General features: G+C 50.0%; 1 protein-coding gene across 5 annotated transcripts in view; it reads right to left on the bottom strand.

The window, feature by feature from the left end:
* ANKRD17 (ankyrin repeat domain 17) overlaps positions 1-19,089 on the bottom strand; it is a 220,266-nt gene that overhangs the window by 117,322 nt on the left and 83,855 nt on the right. For 4 of the 5 annotated variants that reach the window (XM_075351211.1, XM_075351215.1, XM_075351218.1 and 1 more), the window contains 6 exons: positions 13,222-13,378; positions 8,405-8,552; positions 5,568-5,715; positions 5,222-5,455; positions 4,943-5,037; positions 4,629-4,866 (listed from right to left, as the gene is read on the bottom strand). In XM_075351211.1, coding sequence (XP_075207326.1) covers positions 4,629-4,866; positions 4,943-5,037; positions 5,222-5,455; positions 5,568-5,715; positions 8,405-8,552; positions 13,222-13,378 — 1,020 coding nt within the window. The remainder of the gene's footprint in view (positions 1-4,628; positions 4,867-4,942; positions 5,038-5,221; positions 5,456-5,567; positions 5,716-8,404; positions 8,553-13,221; positions 13,379-19,089) is intronic. The other variant, XM_075351226.1, reaches the window with a different exon arrangement.

Genomic DNA, 19,089 nt, shown 5'->3' with positions numbered 1-19,089 from the left:
GCCCTGATTTCCAGCACATTGATCGAGAGGGCTGATTCGGACGGAGTCCAAGTGCCCTGTGCTCGGTGGTGGAGATATACTGCTCCCAGCCGGAAAGACTGGCATCCGTGGTGAGAATCACCCAGGACGGGGCCAGGAAAGAGCGTCCCTGAGACAGAGAGGCCGAAGCCACCACTGAAGGGAGCCCCTGGTCTGTGGCGACAGAGCCACCAACCTGTGCAAGCAAGAGGTCCGCTTGTCCCAACAGCGGAGAATGTCCAGCTGCAGAGGACGCAGATGGAACTGGGCAAAGGGAACCGCTTCCATTGACGCCACCATCTGACCCAGCACCTGCATTAGGTGCCTGATGGAATGACGGCGGGGTCTCAGCAGAGAGTGCACCGCCAGATGAAGAGACTGCTGTTTGACTAAGGGCAACTTCACAAGTGCCGGCAGAGTCTCGAACTGCATCCCCAGGTACGTGAGACTCTGGGTCGGAGTCAGAGTGGATTTAGGCAGATTGACAATCCACCCGAATTGGGCTAGAGTGGCAAAAGTGAGCGAGACACTCCGCTGACAGTCTGCACTGGATGAAGCCTTGACTAGGTGGTCGTCCAGGTAAGGAATCACTGCCAACCCCTGGAGGTGCAGAACCGCAACCACTGCTGCCATGACCTTGGTGAATACTCGAGGGGCCGTGGCTAACCCGAAGGGGAGAGCCACGAACTGGAAATGTTCCTTTCCGATTGCAAAACGTAGCCAACGCTGGTGTGACACTGCGATTGGCACATGCAGATAGGCATCTCTGATGTCGATGGATGCCAGGAAATCTCCTTGGGTCATTGAGGCAATGACTGATCGCAGAGACTCCATGCGAAAATGCCGCACCTGAACATGCTTGTTGAGAAGCTTGAGATCCAGGATGGGCCGGAAGGAACCGTCCTTTTTGGGGACTAGGAAGAGATTTGAATAGAAACCTCTGAACCGTTCCCGGGCGGGAACCGGTACAATTACTCCGTTGGCCTGCAAGGATGCCACGGCCTGTGAGAAGGCGGCGGCCTTGGAGCAGGGGGGAGTTGACAGAAAAAATCAGTTTGGCGGGCTGGAAGAGAATTCTATCCTATAGCCGTGGGAGATTATATCCCGCACCCACTGATCGGAGACGTGTTGAAACCACACGTTGCCAAAGTGGGAGAGCCTGCCACCGACCAAGGACGTTTCTGGCGCGGCCAGATAGTCAAGAGGAGGCTGCCTTGGTGGCAGCAGCTCCAGCGGTCTTCTGGGGACGCGGCTTCGTGCGCCAGTTGGGCTTCTGGTCCTTGGCTGAGTTAGTGGACGAGGCCGAGGGCTTAGAGGATGACCAGTTGGAGGAACGAAAGGAACGAAACCTCGACTGGTTCCTGCCCTGGACAGGTTTCCTGGTTTTAGTTTGTGGCATGGAAGTACTCTTCCCGCCAGTAGCGTCCTTAATAATCTCATCCAATTGTTCACCGAACAGCCTGGACCCAGCAAATGGGAGCCCAGCAAGGTACTTCCTTGAAGAAGCGTCTGCCTTCCACTCCCGAAGCCACAAGATCCTGCGGATAGCGAGGGAATTAGCCGAAGCCACCGCAGTGCGGTGAGAAGCCTCCAGCATGGCAGACATGGCGTAGGATGAAAAGGCCGAAGCCTGGGAAGTTAAGGCAACCATTTCAGGCATGGAGTCCCTGGTGAGGGAATGCATCTCCTCTAGAGAAGCAGAGATGGCCTTGAGAGCCCACACTGCTGCAAAAGATGGGGAGAAAGAGGCCCCTGCCGCCTCATATACAGATTTGGCCAAAAGGTCAACCTGGCGGTCAGTGGAATCCTTAAGTGAGGTGCCGTCGGCCACTGATACAACTGTCCGGGCTGAGATTCTAGACACCGGAGGGTCTACCTTTGGAGAGTGAGCCCACTCCTTGACCACCTCAGGTGGAAAAGGAAAACTGTCATCAGAACCACGCTTTGGGAAGCGTTTGTCAGGACAGGCCCTGGGCTTGGCCACAGTGGCCTGAAAACTGGAGTGGTTAAAGAACACACTCCTTGTTCTCTTAGGCAAGGTAAACTGGTGCTTTTCTGCCAGAGAGGGTTGCTCCTCTGATACTGGCGGATTGAGGTCCAGTACAGAATTAATGGACGCAATCAAATCACTAACATCTGCTTCACCCTCGGTCAGATCAATGGGGCACATGGAGGTAGCGTCCGAGCCCCCTGTAAAGGCATCGTCCTCGTCCTGCGAGTCAGCTCTAGAATCAGAGCCGCGAGAAGAGGAAGGCGAGGGGACCCTGCGTCTCCTTTTAGGAGGACGGGGTCTGGGAGCAGGTGAAGAATCCTCTGTGAGCTCTGGAGAGCGAGCCGTAGCAGCAGAGGCACCCTGAGAAGGGGGCTGATGCATGTTCAGCAGAGTCCGGGACAAGTCTCCCATGGAGTCGGCAAAAGACTGGGAGATAGACTTAGAGAAGGATTCTACCCAAGCCGGGGGATCAGCCACCGGGGCCGGAGCAGCCTGAGGGACCACTGGGGAGACTCCAGGCTAAGGCACCATCATGTTAGAGCAGGCATCACAATGTGGATATGTGCTCGGTTCAGGCAGTACGAGCTTACATGCAGTGCATATGGAGTACAGCCTTGCAGTCTTGCTCCTAGTGTGAGACATGCTGCTGAGGTGGGGGCTCTGAACCAGAATGACCCCCAGAGTGTGTATAAGAAAAGTGCACAACCGGAGGTTGTGGCTTACCAGCCCGTTTGTGTGCCCTCCGGATCCCACAGCTCGGACCCCCAGACAGATTCAGAGATGCTGCAGCCAGCGCCGACCAGTCTGCAGAACGCTGAGAAAATGGCGCAGGAGCGAGTATAGGGGGCGGGGCCTAGTCAAAGAGCAGGATCCGGAGGGCCAAGGAGATATACAGGGGAGGGAAACATCTCAGAGAGGAGTGTCCTCCCCTATGCCGAACGGCCGGTGGGCGGAGCCACACTGTCCCTCTGCATGACTGACATGCAGGGGCAGTGAAAACGAAAGCAGGCCGCAGGCGAAGCCGGGGCCTAAATATTTCAATGCAGCCGGCGAGCAGGCACCCTCGGCGCGGTTCTCAGGTGAAAACCAGAGAACCGGCCGGAAATCACAGCAAAGTTAAATAACACACTCTCCCCACAATAAAAGTACAAGGGACCCCCCAATAACGTCTCAAATACTTAGCTTATGAGACGCAGGGCCAGGTCCCTGAGGGATGAGTGCTCCGTCCGGCAGGGTCCTGAAAGGGCTGCGGATGGAGACCGGTCTCCTGCAAGGCAGTGAGAACCGTGTTGGCTCCCACTTCAAGCCAGAGCCCGAGGGATGGTGAAGGAGCGCGGCATGTAAGGCTCCAGCCTTGTAAATCAACCTTAACAGCACCGCCGACACAGTGGGGTGAGAAGGGACATGCCGGGGGTCCAGACTTGGACCCGCTTTTCTTCAAACTCTTTAAAATCAAAAATCAGATGAGAATGCATGTGTGGATGTGTGCCTCCTGAACACAAAGCATTGAACTGGCTATATTTGGTTATCCAGGGGGTGTATATGCTAGGAGGGAGGAGCTACACTTTTTAGTGTAGTACTTTGTGTGTCCTCCGGAGGCAGAAGCTATACACCCATGGTCTGGGTCTCCCATAAGGAACGATGAAGAAAGATATGCAAACCACACTATAATGCAAAAACAGACTTAAAAATAATACTATATACTGCATATGACTGTGCACTTTTTTTTTTTACAGTATCCTGTATAGAGGTCTGTTGCATAATTTTGCCTTTATTTCTATTATATGAGCAGGCTAAGCATATAGCCTACCGCTTAATGCGGCTCTGTGCATTTATTAAGGTGGAAGCGGCAGTTTTGTTATAGATTGTTTTCTTATCGACACACAGACATGCTGCTCTGGTGAACACAGGCTGGAGTCACACGATTGTATGGCATTTAATGTGATATGCTAATGACCCTCGGCTCCAGCTGGGCTGTGAGCAAGAGCCCAGTGTTATGATGGTGATCCGATCCTGTGATCGGATCACAGCTGCGGAGGAGAGGGATGGATTAAATTCCCTATCTCCTCCATTGTCAACCTGTGCGTATATCACACTGCACTCGAATGTCATCAGAGTCCAGTCCGATGTTTGTGTCGCACCCATAGACATGTATGGGTGCGAGCGACACGTCTCTCACTGGCAATCTCAGCATGCTGCGACTTTTCGCTCATCCGGTATCTGGATGAGAAAAAAAAAAAGCTGACCATCTGCTCTCGCTCATTGAATAACATTGGTCCGAGTGCAATGCAAGATTCTGACATTGCATTCGTCCCTAGCACATGCTCATGTGAGCGTACGCTTACAAGAACTCCCAACTATGTATCTGTTAGGCAAAAAAAACCACGAGCATTGCTGCATCCATATAATAGCTGCAAATCTTGTCCCAACTGCATGTCTTATAGCCAATCATAAGTAAAAAGATCCCAATGAGACTCCAACCAAAAAAAACTAAAAGGCTATAACTAATGCACTGCAAGAGAAAACATAGGAGAAAGAACACTGCTATGGAAGATGGAACTATAAAACTAATCTGATAGTGAAGTATGTACAGACAGGCATATGGAAGAATACATACCCTGCCCAAGCAATAACGCTACCATTTCTTCATGTCCTTCCCGTGCAGCTTCCATAAGGGGTGTATAGCCTTCATCATTTACCTCCTCGAGATTGGCACCTCGCTCTATGAGTAAAGCTGCCAGCTCTACATGGCCACCACAAGCCGCGAGCGTTAGTGGAGACTCAAACGAATCCGCTGGCATATTCACCTGTGCTCCACTATCTAGCAGCAGTCGAGCCACCTCTACATGGCCATCCTACGTATAAGAAACAGTGTTAATACATGCAGGATAAAACGCTGAGGGATCGGATGAGTCCAGTAGGTTTCGTTACCATGCAGGCTTCCATTAAGGCAGTGTGCATCTCATCTGTTTTATGCTCCTGGTCGGCCCCAGCCTCCAACAAAAACCTCACCATTTCTAGATGTCCTGTAAGAGAAGACAAACGCACCATTATATAGCATGCTCTATAAGACAATACAATACCATCTGCATATACTCCGGACTACAATAAGAGGAGGATTATAACAGTCATGTGCAATTTGCAATCCTTGTATCATTTAATGCTACTAAGACGAAATCCAAGGTTTCAACATACTGTAATATTAGTTACCTTTATAGCAGGCCAATGTAAGGGCACTCTCTTTAAACTCGTTGGAATGGGTATTAATTCCAGCGCCATTCTCCAGAAGCACTCGGGCCACTTCCACATGGCCAGCACTCCCCGCCTCCATGAGAGGAGTGTGACCATTCTCATTGTGGTCCTCAATGCTAGCACCTGATTCCAGCAGCACCTTCACAACATCTACATAGCCGCCAGCACATGCATAGGTAAGTGCTGTGTTTCCTGGACAAGGAGAGGACAAGGAGATGACCGCAATGGAAGCAAAAAAATCTCAATGATCACACATACATAGATTTCCTTAACATCCAAGTGTAAACACTAATAAACCGCAAACCTGTGGAGGACTGGGAGTTCACATCAGCATCATGAGCTAGGAGCAGCTTCACAATTTCAACATGTCCCCCATTAGCAGCAGCCATTAATGGCGTAATATCTCCTTTTATACCTCGATCTTCCACATTAGCATGCATAGCCAAAAGAACCTTAAGAGAAGGGAAAACATTTATCAATAAGAAGAACATAAAAACAATGATAATAGGGGTTTGGTATTCCTCCATAGCCTTTGTTTTAGGGAGAGTGTATCTGTACGTTTCTCATTCCCTTCCCCTTATTGACAGGCGAGATTCTTTTGCTATACGCCATTTCTTCACACAAGCCAATTCATTATATTCCCCCGCAGCGAGGGCCCCGATTCCTGCAAGTAGCCATTATGGTCATGTGCACTAAGCCTTACAGAACATTAACATAAGACGTCGCCTGCAGCAGTACTCCTAACATTAACTACTTCCCGACTGGGCAATTTGCTGTTTTTGCGCTTTAGTGTTTTTCTCTAAGAGCCAACACTTTTTCTATTTCGTACACACAGATTAAGGGCTTGGGGTTTTTTAGTGTGAAAAGCTGTTTTTAGTGGACACCATCCATTTTTGCATGTGATTTATTGGAAAGCGGAGAAAAATATTTCCGTACAGAGAAATAAAAAAACGCAAATTCGCTATTGTTTTTACAGCATTCATTGATGATTTGAACTTTTAATTTTTTTTTCCAATCATTTTTTGTTATTGTATTTGCTAGCTATTGACTTGGATCATCCAATCACTTGTGCTATATACAGCAATACCACAGGATTGCTGTACATAGCAAAAATCACAGTCTCCTTTGAATGTCAGCCACTGGCTAGTGTTCGCAGTAGTACTGTCATGACTGGCAAGGGGGTGTCTCCACCAGACACCAAGAGGTTAAAACAGAACCCCTCGGCGCACTGGAAATGGGGCTATCACAGACTGACTGGAACATTTACCAGGTTAACAGGCTGCAAGTAGATTTCAGTTCTCTGCGCAGCTGTTAAAGGCAGGTGATGGCTGAACAACACCAGGCAGGTGATAGCTGAACAACACCAGGCAGGTGATGGCTGAACAACACCAGGCAGGTGATGGCTGAACAACACCAGGCAGGTGATGGCTGAACAACACCAGGCAGGTGATGGCTGAACAACACCAGGCAGGTGATGGCTGAACAACACCAGGCAGGTGATGGCTGAACAACACCAGGCAGGTGATGGCTGAACAACACCAGGCAGGTGATGGCTGAACAACACCAGGCAGGTGATGGCTGAACAACACCAGGCAGGTGATGGCTGAACAACACCAGGCAGGTGATGGCTGAACAACACCAGGCAGGTGATGGCTGAACAACACCAGGCAGGTGATGGCTGAACAACACCAGGCAGGTGATGGCTGAACAACACCAGGCAGGTGATGGCTGAACAACACCAGGCAGGTGATGGCTGAACAACACCAGGCAGGTGATGGCTGAACAACACCAGGCAGGTGATGGCTGAACAACACCAGGCAGGTGATGGCTGAACAACACCAGGCAGGTGATGGCTGAACAACACCAGGCAGGTGATGGCTGAACAACACCAGGCAGGTGATGGCTGAACAACACCAGGCAGGTGATGGCTGAACAACACCAGGCAGGTGATGGCTGAACAACACCAGGCAGGTGATGGCTGAACAACACCAGGCAGGTGATGGCTGAACAACACCAGGCAGGTGATGGCTGAACAACACCAGGCAGGTGATGGCTGAACAACACCAGGCAGGTGATGGCTGAACAACACCAGGCAGGTGATGGCTGAACAACACCAGGCAGGTGATGGCTGAACAACACCAGGCAGGTGATGGCTGAACAACACCAGGCAGGTGATGGCTGAACAACACCAGGCAGGTGATGGCTGAACAACACCAGGCAGGTGATGGCTGAACAACACCAGGCAGGTGATGGCTGAACAACACCAGGCAGGTGATGGCTGAACAACACCAGGCAGGTGATGGCTGAACAACACCAGGCAGGTGATGGCTGAACAACCCCAGGCAGGTGATGGCTGAACAACCCCAGGCAGGTGATGGCTGAACAACCCCAGGCAGGTGATGGCTGAACAACCCCAGGCAGGTGATGGCTGAACAACCCCAGGCAGGTGATGGCTGAACAACCCCAGGCAGGTGATGGCTGAACAACCCCAGGCAGGTGATGGCTGAACAACCCAGGCAGGTGATGGCTGAACAACCCAGGCAGGTGATGGCTGAACAACCCAGGCAGGTGATGGCTGAACAACCCAGGCAGGTGATGGCTGAACAACCCAGTCATCATCTGTCAGCCGGCATATCAAGTAAGAGGTTCAAAGGGGATTTCGTAGTTGGAGGGGGGGCAAAAAAAAGTCCAGCAGTAAGCACTGAGCGGTAGCCCTGCACTGCCAGTGCAATATTTCCTATTTTGTCACATTTCTTCCTCCGAGCCGTCTTTTTGACAACTCAGAACACCCCTTTATAAAGGGCCAACATACCATGTGTACTCGTATAGGTCTATCTTTAGGAGCCTGTGTAATACTGGTCACATGTATAATGTGAAAGTAGGAAACACGGAGCCTAGTTAGTGCCAGGATAACTCATGTACAAGCTAGAGCTAAGAGAGGACAAACATGTTTGTTCTGTTCTAGACTTTACATTAAGAAGGTATGTGCCCTTCAGAGGCCGAGCAGTACACCAGGCTGCGGCCTCACAGGTGGAGGACTGGTTTGCTGCATTCTCCTTTACCATCAGGAGATCACAGCAGCAGACGACATAGGCCATAATCTGGAAGAGATTATTAAGGAAACCGCATATAGAGTCTCACCTGTGCAAGTTCATAGTATCCAGCAGAACAGGCGAGGCAGAGGAGAGACTCCCCTTCCTCCGTGTGCTCATTAACACTGCGGCCTTCAATTAGCAACTTCCTCACAGCATTCACATCTCCTTCAGAGCAAGCTTCTGCTAAACTGCGGCTGTCAAAGCAAGAGGAGAATTACATGGCATCCAACACTAGAAACCACTCGTCTCACTATTAGTACTGTTATGTCCTTTATAAGGTGACTATGAACCCGGCTACTCTACCCGTGTTTTACCAATACACAAAAAGGACGAGCATTGGGGAATGTTAACTGAATGGGAAACATAATAAAGACAAATCTGTCACCGTTTTTTTTGACACCTAACTGGAGAGCAGCATACTGTAGACACAGAGAACCTGATTTCAGCGATGTATCACTTACTGGGCTGCTTGCTGTAGTTTTGATAAAATTACTTCATTCAGTAGATTATCCCTAGTCCTCCATATTCACGAGCTCCGTATAACCCCGCCTCCACCACTGATTGGCAGCTTATGCACAGTGCACACAGAAAACTGCCATTTATGGGTGTAGGTGGAGCTATACAGAGCTCGGCATTCAGAGAACTGGAAGATCTGCAGCAGACGAAACTGATTTAATCAAGACTGACTGCAGCAAGCGGCCCAGTAAGGCCGGTTTCACACATCCGGCTTTTTGCCGTTTTGCCGGATCCAGCGCTCTCCCGTACAGTTAATACAGTACAATGACAGCGCAACAAGCGCCGGTCACATGCTGTCATGTGACCGGCGCATGTGACCCGGACGTTACAGCGCTGTCATTGTACTGTATTATCTGTACGGGAGAGCGCCGGATCCGGCAAAACGGCAAAAAGCCGGATGTGTGAAACCGGCCTAAGGCTGCTTTCACACATCTGGTTTTTGCAGTGTGGCCCAATACGGCGCTTTGCAGAAAAAACCGCAACCTTTTTTTTCTGCCGCCGGTTGCATAGACTTGCATTAGCGCCATGTTGTGCGCATGGCCTTGCGTTGCGTCCGTTTCTTGCCGGATGCAGCATATTTAGCCCATGCGGCGGCCAGATGGAACGTTGCCTGGCACGTTTTTTTGTGCGCTGAAAAAAACGCATTGCGGCGCGATTTACAATGCAAGTCTATGGACGCCGGATGCGGCATCCAGCAGCAAAAACCACATCCGGCGCCACATGCGTTTTTTTCCACTGCGCATGCTCAGTATCAAGCCGCATCCGTCAAAAAACGGACAGGCCGCATGGAAAAACTTATGCAACGGATCCATTTTTTTCGCCGCATCCGCTGCATAGGTTTTTGAGCCACACTGCAAAAACCAGATGTGTGAAAGCAGCCTAAGTGATACATCACTGGAATCAGGAGTTGGGTTGGGAGGAAACTAGATGGGTTAGCAAAAGAAATAGTGACAGTTCCCCTGTAGGGTATTGTGCACTACACACAGACTTTTTGCTGACTAAACTGAGAAGAAACTCAAAGAGCCAAAAACACCTAAAAAACCTTTGTGCACAGTCTAAAAAGGTTTTTTTTTTCTGACAATCTACATTTATTTATGGAGGCCCCACTTGGGACACCCACGTCACTTGTCTAAATGGGGTGGTGTGGGTGTGGGGGGGGGGGGGTGTAGAGCGAACCACTGGCTGTTACAAGCGGCCCCATAAACACTTAAAAGAAGCTGCAGGGTTCAGGCTAGGCCCCAGAGATCGGACATTTAGGCTATGTGTCCACGCTGCGGAAAATGCGCGGATTTTGCCGCGGATTTCTCGCGGAAAGGCCGCGGATTTTCCGAAAATCTGCAGCAGCGGCACTTCCAAGCCATTTCAATGGCATTTTGGAAATGCTGTGTCCATGCTGCGGATTTTTCCGCGGCGGATTTGCCGCGGATTTTGATCCGGAAAAATCTGCAACATGTCAATTATTGTTGCGGATTTTGATCCGGATTTTGGCTATAGAATTGGGGAAAAAAAAAATCCGCACCAAAATCCGCGGCAAATCCGCACCTTTGAAAAGGTGCGGATTTGCCGGGAAAGTCGCGGATTTTCATGCAGAAAAATCCGCAGCAACATTCTACCGTGGACACATAGCCTTATCCTCCATGGATGAGAAAACCCCTATAAAGACTGCATTTGATAACGAGGTACACAGGGTGGTATTGAACCGTCATCAAGCTGGCATTGTGTTTCCAGATTTAACTATGGGAGAAAAGGCATTTCGAGGAAAACAGGATACGTTTTCTTTTAACCAGTTGCCTATAGTGGGCATATCTGGGAACTGGCTGTTCCTACATCATAATCAGCAGGATTAGCTGCCACATTAGGCCAGCTTACCTGAGCAAGGCTATGAAAGCTGGACATAGGTGGAAAGGTTCAGCATGAGGGCACATGGATAGAGTTGCCTTCAAGCACAGATAAGGACAGCTTCTTCAGTATGCTCTAGTAGGGTTTAGTGAAATGTAGCAAATGAAGTTTCTTACGGTCAAGGTATAGGGATATTAAAGAGGCAAGGTCAGAGTACAAAAGGCAAAGGTCTCCGGACCCAAACTATAAGACGACTGAGTGTTAAATTCCGGACAGTCTATAAACTGCGGCCCATACTCAGACTGTATGTGTTGCATCTATGCCGCTGGCATTAACCCCTTCACGATCGGCCGAATTTGCGCTGTCCGTTTTTTTGCTATTCTTCCGAGAGATGTAACTTTTTCTATTTTTTAGTCAATATGGTCATGTGAGGGCTCGTTTTTTGTGGAATGAGCTGTACCTTTAAATGAAACCATAAGTTTTACCATATAGTGTACTGGAAATTGGCAAAGAAAATTCCAAATGCGGAAACATTGCAAAAAAAAAAGTGCGATAGCACTATTGTATTTTATATACTGTGTTCACTATATGGTAAAACCGATGTGTGGGTGTGATGCCTAAGGGTGGTGCAAGTTTGTAGACACAAAACATGAATAGGTTTACTTTTAGCTAAGGGGTTTAAAAAAAAAATCTGAATTTTGTCCAAAAAAAAGTGGCGCACGGTTTACGCCATATTTTGTGACCCGTAGCGTTCTCATTTTTCGGGATCTATGGCTCAGTGACTGCTTATTTTTTGCGTCTCAGGCTGCCATTTGTAACTGTACCATTTTTACGCAGATGCTACTTTTTGATCGCCTGTTAATGCATTTAGCGCAAAATTTGTGGCGACCAAAAACAACATAATTTTGGCGTTTGGAATTTTTTTGCCGCTAGGTTTTTATTTTACTAGTGCCTAGGGGACTATATGGATCAGCAATCTGATCGCTCTTCCATATCTGTTGATCACAGCTACACAGCTGTGAACAGCAGATATGCTGCTAATCTCTCACCCAGTGCTCAGCTGTGAGAGGCAGGAAGTTAGTCATGTGAGCTACAGGAGTAATTAAATGACTGTGCTACCATGACAACTACCGAAAGTCACGTGATCACGTCACGCGACTTCCGGTATCGGCCGGTGAATAATAATATAGCGCAAGCGCTATTATAATGGCGCTGTCACATATTGATAGCGCCATTTACGGGGTTAAAAAGCACGGGCGGATAAAAATTCTGCTGGTGCCTGGCAGGCACATATCACAGCTATAAAAATCAGCACCGATTGCTGCAAGCTGCCGGCAGCAGACTGCGGGTAGTAACACTATGGCAGCTAGGACGCAAGATTACTGCCTGCGGTCGTGAAGGGGTTAAGCATATTACATACAGTACATATGAATAGCTGGCCAGCAAGAATTTCCAGCTATAAGAATCATTATCCCTTCTATGTTTCTGGGACAGGAATAGGATTCAATACTTTTTTTTTGTCATTTGGAGGATGTTTTTTTTTCATGACTAAACAAAAAAAAAATCTAAAAACTTAAGGATTTTCTGCAGCTTCACTACCTGCAGTGCGAAAACTAAAATATGGAGTGGAAATTCTAGAAGAGAATGGATATACACCTAAAATCCGCACCACAACCCAATTTAGGCAGGGTTTTTCTGCAGGGCATGGATGCTACACACCTAGTCTGTGGATGTTGTGCCTGCAAAAAAGGACAGAAAATTCACGGCAATTCTGCCAAGTGTGAACATACGCTAAGGCTATGTGCCCACGGGAGCTTGCTTCTGCGGATTTCGCCGCGGAAAATCTGGATTTATCTGGATTTTCCAGATAAATCCGCAGGTTTCAGCAAGTACAGACACTCCCCATGTTATCCTATGGGACATGGGGAGTGTGTGTCCATGCTGCGGAATGTGCGGCGGATGTCCCACAGCTGCACATAACTGCATGTCAATTATTCCTGCGGAAATACCTGGGGAAATCCCGGCTCTCCACTATGGAGATAGAGGCCGGGACGTCCGCAGGTAAATCGCATAAGTCCGCAGGTTTACCGCAGCTGTTCCGCTGCCGGCAAGCAGCTGTGAGAAACCTGCGGACGTACCTGCGTATATATCCGCAGGTACGAGCTCCCGTGGACACATAGCCTAATGCTTGTTTGTCGCCCATACTTTCACTGCAGAAAGTATAAGACATTGGAGAGACTCCTGAAGCATGGGTTTAGCCTGCATAGCCCTCACCTAGTATTATACTGTATGTGACAAGTACGTTTTTTTAAGGCCGTGTTCACACATTGAGCATTTGGTGCGGTTTTACATCCGTAGTTATGAAACCAGGAGTGGAACAATCAGGGGAAAACAATAGAAACAGGGACAAATCTGGAACTAAAATCTCTCTAAATAATGAAGGTGTGCACAGGGCCTAAAGTTGTCAGATACTAGGAACATTACTATGCGATTGGTGAATGTACTCACTTGTCCGTCTGCCCTGCATTTGAGGTGCTCTCAGCTCTCATTCTCGTAAGTGCAGCAGCAGCTTCATCCAACGCACAGCTGACCGAGGACGTCAATCTGCGAAGCACCTCAGGATCTGCGAACGCTTTACCATCAGCAGTGGACAATTTACCAATTCCTTGTTAGCACAAGTCGCCAAGCCAGTTAGTAGGTAAATGTAAGAAACCAAACAAAAATAGGGACAAGGCCTATTGTTAGTCCAGTCATGCAACACTACCGCACCGCTAAGCTCGCTGGCTGCTCGTTTACTTTGTGACATGCTGGAGCGGCGTCTGCTTGGCACACACGGGCAACACAATACAGCTAATGAAGAAGGACCATGTCATTAAAGGACATCAGAGCAAAAAAAAACAAAAAAAAAGCAGGATTTGTATTAAGCTTTTAGATATTAAAGCAATATAAAGCTTATTTAAAAAAGGGAACGTCCACATTTCACACCATTTTAATGATTTTAAAGGGAACCTGTCAGGTGCAATATGCCCCTAGACCCATGAGCAGTTCTGGGTGCATATTGCTAATCCCTGCATAACTGTCCCTGTATACACTAACAGATAAAGAGATCTTTAGAAAGAAGGGAATTTTGTTTACTTACCGTAAATTCCTTTTCTTCTAGCTCCAATTGGGAGACCCAGACAAATGGGTGTATAGGCTATGCCTCCGGAGGCCACACAAAGTATTACACTAAAAGTGTAAAGCCCCTCCCCTTCTGCCTATACACCCCCCGTGCTCCCACGGGCTCCTCAGTTTTGGTGCAAAAGCAAGAAGGAGGAAAGAAGGGAATTTTGTTTACTTACCGTAAATTCCTTTTCTTCTAGCTCTAATTGGGAGACCCAGACAATTGGGGTGTATAGGCTATGCCTCCGGAGGCCGCACAAAGTATTACACTCAAAAGTGTTAAGCCCCTCCCCTTCTGCCTATACACCCCCCGTGCTCCCACGGGCTCCTCAGTTTTGGTGCAAAAGCAAGAAGGAGGAAAAAGAATTATAAACTGGTTAAAAGTAACTTCAATCCGAAGGAATATCGGAGAACTGAAACCATTCAACATGAACAACATGTGTACACAAAAAAACAGGGGCGGGCGCTGGGTCTCCCAATTAGAGCTAGAAGAAAAGGAATTTACGGTAAGTAAACAAAATTCCCTTCTTTGTCGCTCTATTGGGAGACCCAGACAATTGGGACGTCCAAAAGCAGTCCCTGGGTGGGTAAAATAATACCTCACAATAGAGCCGTAAAACGGCCTCTTCCTACAGGTGGGCAACCGCCGCCTGAAGGACTCGTCTACCTAGGCTGGCATCCGCCGAAGCATAGGTATGCACCTGATAGTGCTTCGTGAAAGTGTGCAGGCTCGACCAGGTAGCCGCCTGACACACCTGCTGAGCCGTAGCCTGGTGCCTCAAAGCCCAGGACGCGCCCACGGCTCTGGTAGAATGGGCCTTCAGCCCTGAGGGAACCGGAAGCCCAGCAGAACGGTAGGCTTCGATAATTGGCTCCTTGATCCACCGAGCCAGGGTTGATTTGGAAGCCTGTGACCCTTTACGCTGGCCAGCGACAAGGACAAAGAGTGCATCCGAGCGGCGCAGGGGCGCCGTACGAGAAATGTAGAGTCTGAGTGCTCTCACCCAATCTAACAAGTGCCAATCCTTTTCACATTGGTGAACTGGATGAGGATAAAAAGAAGGTAAGGAGATATCCTGATTAAGATGAAAGGAGGATACCACCTTAGGGAGAAAATCCGGAACCGGACGTAGAACCACCTTGTCCTGGTGAAACACCAGGAAAGGGGCTTTGCACGTCAATGCTGCTAGCTCAGACACTCTCCGAAGAGAAGTGACTGCTACTAGAAAAACCACTTTCTGCGAAAGTCGTGAGAGGGAAATATCTCTCATTGGCTCGAATGGTGGTTTCTGAAGAACCATCAGAACCCTGTTGAGATCCCAGGGTTCTAACGGCCGCTTGTAAGGAGGAACGATGTGACAAACCCCCTGCAGGAACGTGCGTACCTGTGGAAGCCTGGCTAGGCGCTTCTGGAAAAACACAGAGAGCGCTGAGACTTGTCCCTTAAGGGAGCCGAGCGACAAACCCTTTTCCAGTCCAGATTGAAGGAAGGACAGAAAAGTGGTCAAGTCAAAAGGCCAGGGAGAAAAACCCTGAGCAGAGCACCACGACAGGAAAATTTTCAACGTCCTGTGGTAGATCTTGGCGGACGTTGGTTTCCTAGCCTGTCTCATAGTGGCAATGACGTCTTGAGATAACCCTGAAGACGCTAGGATCCAGGACTCAATGGCCACACAGTCAGGTTGAGGGCCGCAGAATTCAGATGGAAAAACGGCCCTTGAGACAGCAAGTCTGGTCGGTCTGGTAGTGCCCACGGTTGGCCCACAGTGAGATGCCACAGATCCGGGTACCACGACCTCCTCGGCCAGTCTGGAGCGACGAGGATGACGCGGCGGCAGTCGGCCCTGATCTTGCGTAACACTCTGGGCAACAGTGCCAGCGGAGGAAACACATACGGGAGCTGAAACTGCGACCAATCGTGAACTAAGGCGTCTGCCGCCAGAGCTCTGGGATCTTGAGACCGTGCCATGAACGTCGGTACCTTGTTGTTGTGCCGGGACGCCATTAGGTCGACGTCCGGCATGCCCCAACGGCAACATATCTCCTGAAACACGTCCGGGTGAAGGGACCATTCCCCTGCGTCCATGCCCTGGCGACTGAGAAAGTCTGCTTCCCAGTTTTCTACGCCCGGGATGTGAACTGCGGATATGGTGGAGGCTGTGGCTTCCACCCACAGTAGAATCCGCCGGACTTCCTGGAAGGCTTGACGACTGCGTGTCCCGCCTTGGTGGTTGATGTATGCCACCGCTGTGGAGTTGTCCGACTGAATTCGGATCTGCTTGCCTGCCAGCCACTGCTGGAACGCTTTTAGGGCCAGATACACTGCCCTGATCTCCAGAACATTGATCTGAAGCGAGGACTCTTACTGAGTCCACGTACCCTGAGCCCTGTGGTGGAGAAAAACTGCTCCCCACCCTGACAGACTCGCGTCCGTCGTGACCACCGCCCAGGATGGGGGTAGGAAGGATTTCCCCTTCGATAAAGAAGTGGGAAGAAGCCACCACCGAAGGGAAGCTTTGGTTGCCTGAGAGAGGGAGACGTTCCTGTCGAGGGACGTCGGATTCCTGTCCCATTTGCGTAGGATGTCCCATTGAAGAGGACGCAGGTGAAACTGCGCGAAAGGGACTGCCTCCATTGCTGCCACCATCTTCCCCAGGAAGGGCATGAGGCGCCTCAAGGGGTGTGACTGACCTTGAAGGAGAGATTGCACCCCCGTCTGTAGTGAACGCTGCTTGTTCAGAGGAAGCTTCACTATCGCTGAGAGGGTATGAAACTCCATGCCAAGATATGTCAGCGATTGGGCCGGTGTCAGATTTGACTTTGGAAAATTGATGATCCACCCGAAACTCTGGAGAGTCTCCAGAGTAGCGTCGAGGCTGTGCTGGCATGCCTCTTGGGAGGGAGCCTTGACCAGCAGATCGTTTAAGTAAGGGATCACCGAGTGACCCTGGCCGTGGAGGACCGCGACTACTGTAGCCATGACCTTGGTGAAAACCCGGGGGGCTGTCGCCAGGCCGAACGGCAGTGCCACGAACTGGAGATGTTCGTCTCCTATGGCGAAGCGCAGGACGCGCTGATGCTCTGGAGCAATCGGAACATGAAGATAAGCATCTTTGATATCGATCGATGCAAGGAAATCTCCTTGGGACATTGAGGCGATGACGGAGCGGAGGGATTCCATCCGGAACCGCCTGGTCTTTACGTGTTTGTTGAGCAGTTTTAGGTCCAGGACAGGACGGAAAGACCCGTCCTTCTTTGGAACCACAAACAGGTTGGAGTAAAAACCGTGACCCTGTTGCTGAAGAGGCACAGGGATCACCAGTCCTTCTACCTTCAGAGTGTCCAACGCCTGCAGAAGAGCATCGGCTCGCTCGGGAGGCGGAGATGTTCTGAAGAATCGAGTCGGAGGACGAGAGCTGAACTCTATCCTGTAACCGTGAGACAGAATGTCTCTCACCCATCGGTCTTTTACCTGTGGCAGCCAGGTGTCGCAAAAGCGGGAGAGCCTGCCACCGACCGAGGATGCGGTGTGAGGAGGCCGAAAGTCATGAGGAAGCCGCCTTGGTAGCGGCACCTCCGGCGGTCTTTTTAGGGCGTGACTTAGACCGCCATGAATCGGAGTTCCTCTGATCCTTCTGAGGCCCTTTGGACGAGGAGAATTGGGCTCTGCCCGTACCCCGAAAGGACCGAAACCTCGACTATCCCCTCCTCTGTTGGGGTAATTTTGGTTTGGCCTGGGGTAAGGAAGTTTCCTTTCCCTTGGATTGTTTTATGATTTCATCCAATCTCTCACCAAACAAACGGTCGCCAGAAAATGGCAAACCGATTAAGCACTTTTTGGCAATCGAATCTGCCTTCCATTCCCGTAGCCACAAGGCCCTGCGTAATGCCACCGAATTGTCGGCTGCAACCGCCGTACGGCTCGCAGAGTCCAGGATAGCATTAATAGCGTAGGATGCAAATGCCGACGTTTGAGAGGTTATGGAAGCCACTTGCGGCGCAGACGTACGTGTGAGTGCGTCAATTTGGGCTTGACCCGCTGAGATAGCTTGGAGTGCCCATACTGCTGCGAATGCTGGAGCGAAAGACGCGCCGATAGCCTCATAGATGGATTTCAACCAGAGCTCCATCTGTCTGGCAGTGGCATCCTTGAGTGAAGCCACATCTTCAACTGCAACTATGGATCTAGCCGCCAGTCTGGAGATTGGAGGATCCACCTTGGGACACTGAGTCCAGCCCTTGACCACATCAGGGGGGAAGGGATAACGTGTATCCTTAAGGCGCTTGGAAAAATGCTTATCTGGACAAACTCGGTGTTTCTGGACTGCGTCTCTGAAGTCGGAGTGATCCAGAAACATACTCGCTGTACGCTTGGGGAACCTGAAACGGAACTTCTCCTGAGAAGCTGACTCCTCTGCTGGAGGAGCTGAGGGAGAAATATCCAACATCTTATTTATGGACGCAATAAGATCATTCACTATGGCGTCCCCATCAGGAGTATCAAGGTTGAGAGCGGCCTCAGGATCAGAATCCTGATAAGCTACCTCCGCTTCATCATACAGAGAGTCATCCCTCTGAGACCCTGAACAATGTGATGAGGTCGAGGGGATTTCCAAGCGAGCTCGCTTAGGCGGTCTGGGACTGCGGTCCGTGTCAGAGACCTCACCCTGGGATCTATGAGACACCCCGGGGAGACATTGTTGTTCCAACTGAGGGGGACTAGGGGGCAGTGATTCCACAGTGCCCATGGTCTGAGATACCGGTCTGGACTGCAAAGCTTCTAGTATTTTAGCCATAGTCTCAGAAAGTCTGTCAGTAAAAACTGCAAACTCCGTCCCTGTCACCTGGACAGTGTTAGCTGGTTGTTCCCCCTGGGCCCCCCTTAGCAGAGGCTCCGGCTGAGTAAGTGCCACAGGGGCCGAACAGTGCATACAATGAGGGTCAGTGGAACCTGCCGGTAGCGAGGTTGTACATGCGGCGCAGGCAGCATAGTAAGCCTGTGTTTTGGCACCCCTGCTTCTTGTGGGCGCCATATTGTTGTCTCCTTTGAGCAACACAACAGGGTATATAGCCAGAAATCAACTGTGCCCATACAGTGTAAAGTATAGCCTGTAAACATATAAACTATAATCACACTTCTGCACAAGTGGGGCCAGCACCTCAGGTGCTGCTTACCGCCCGCTTAAAGCGGTTGTGTGGCCACCAGAATCCCTG

The sequence above is a fragment of the Anomaloglossus baeobatrachus genome, chromosome 1 (assembly GCF_048569485.1).
Source record: "Anomaloglossus baeobatrachus isolate aAnoBae1 chromosome 1, aAnoBae1.hap1, whole genome shotgun sequence".
In the NCBI taxonomy this organism is placed as follows: Eukaryota; Metazoa; Chordata; class Amphibia; order Anura; family Aromobatidae; genus Anomaloglossus; species Anomaloglossus baeobatrachus.
This window is presented reverse-complemented; position numbering and strand designations above follow the sequence as displayed.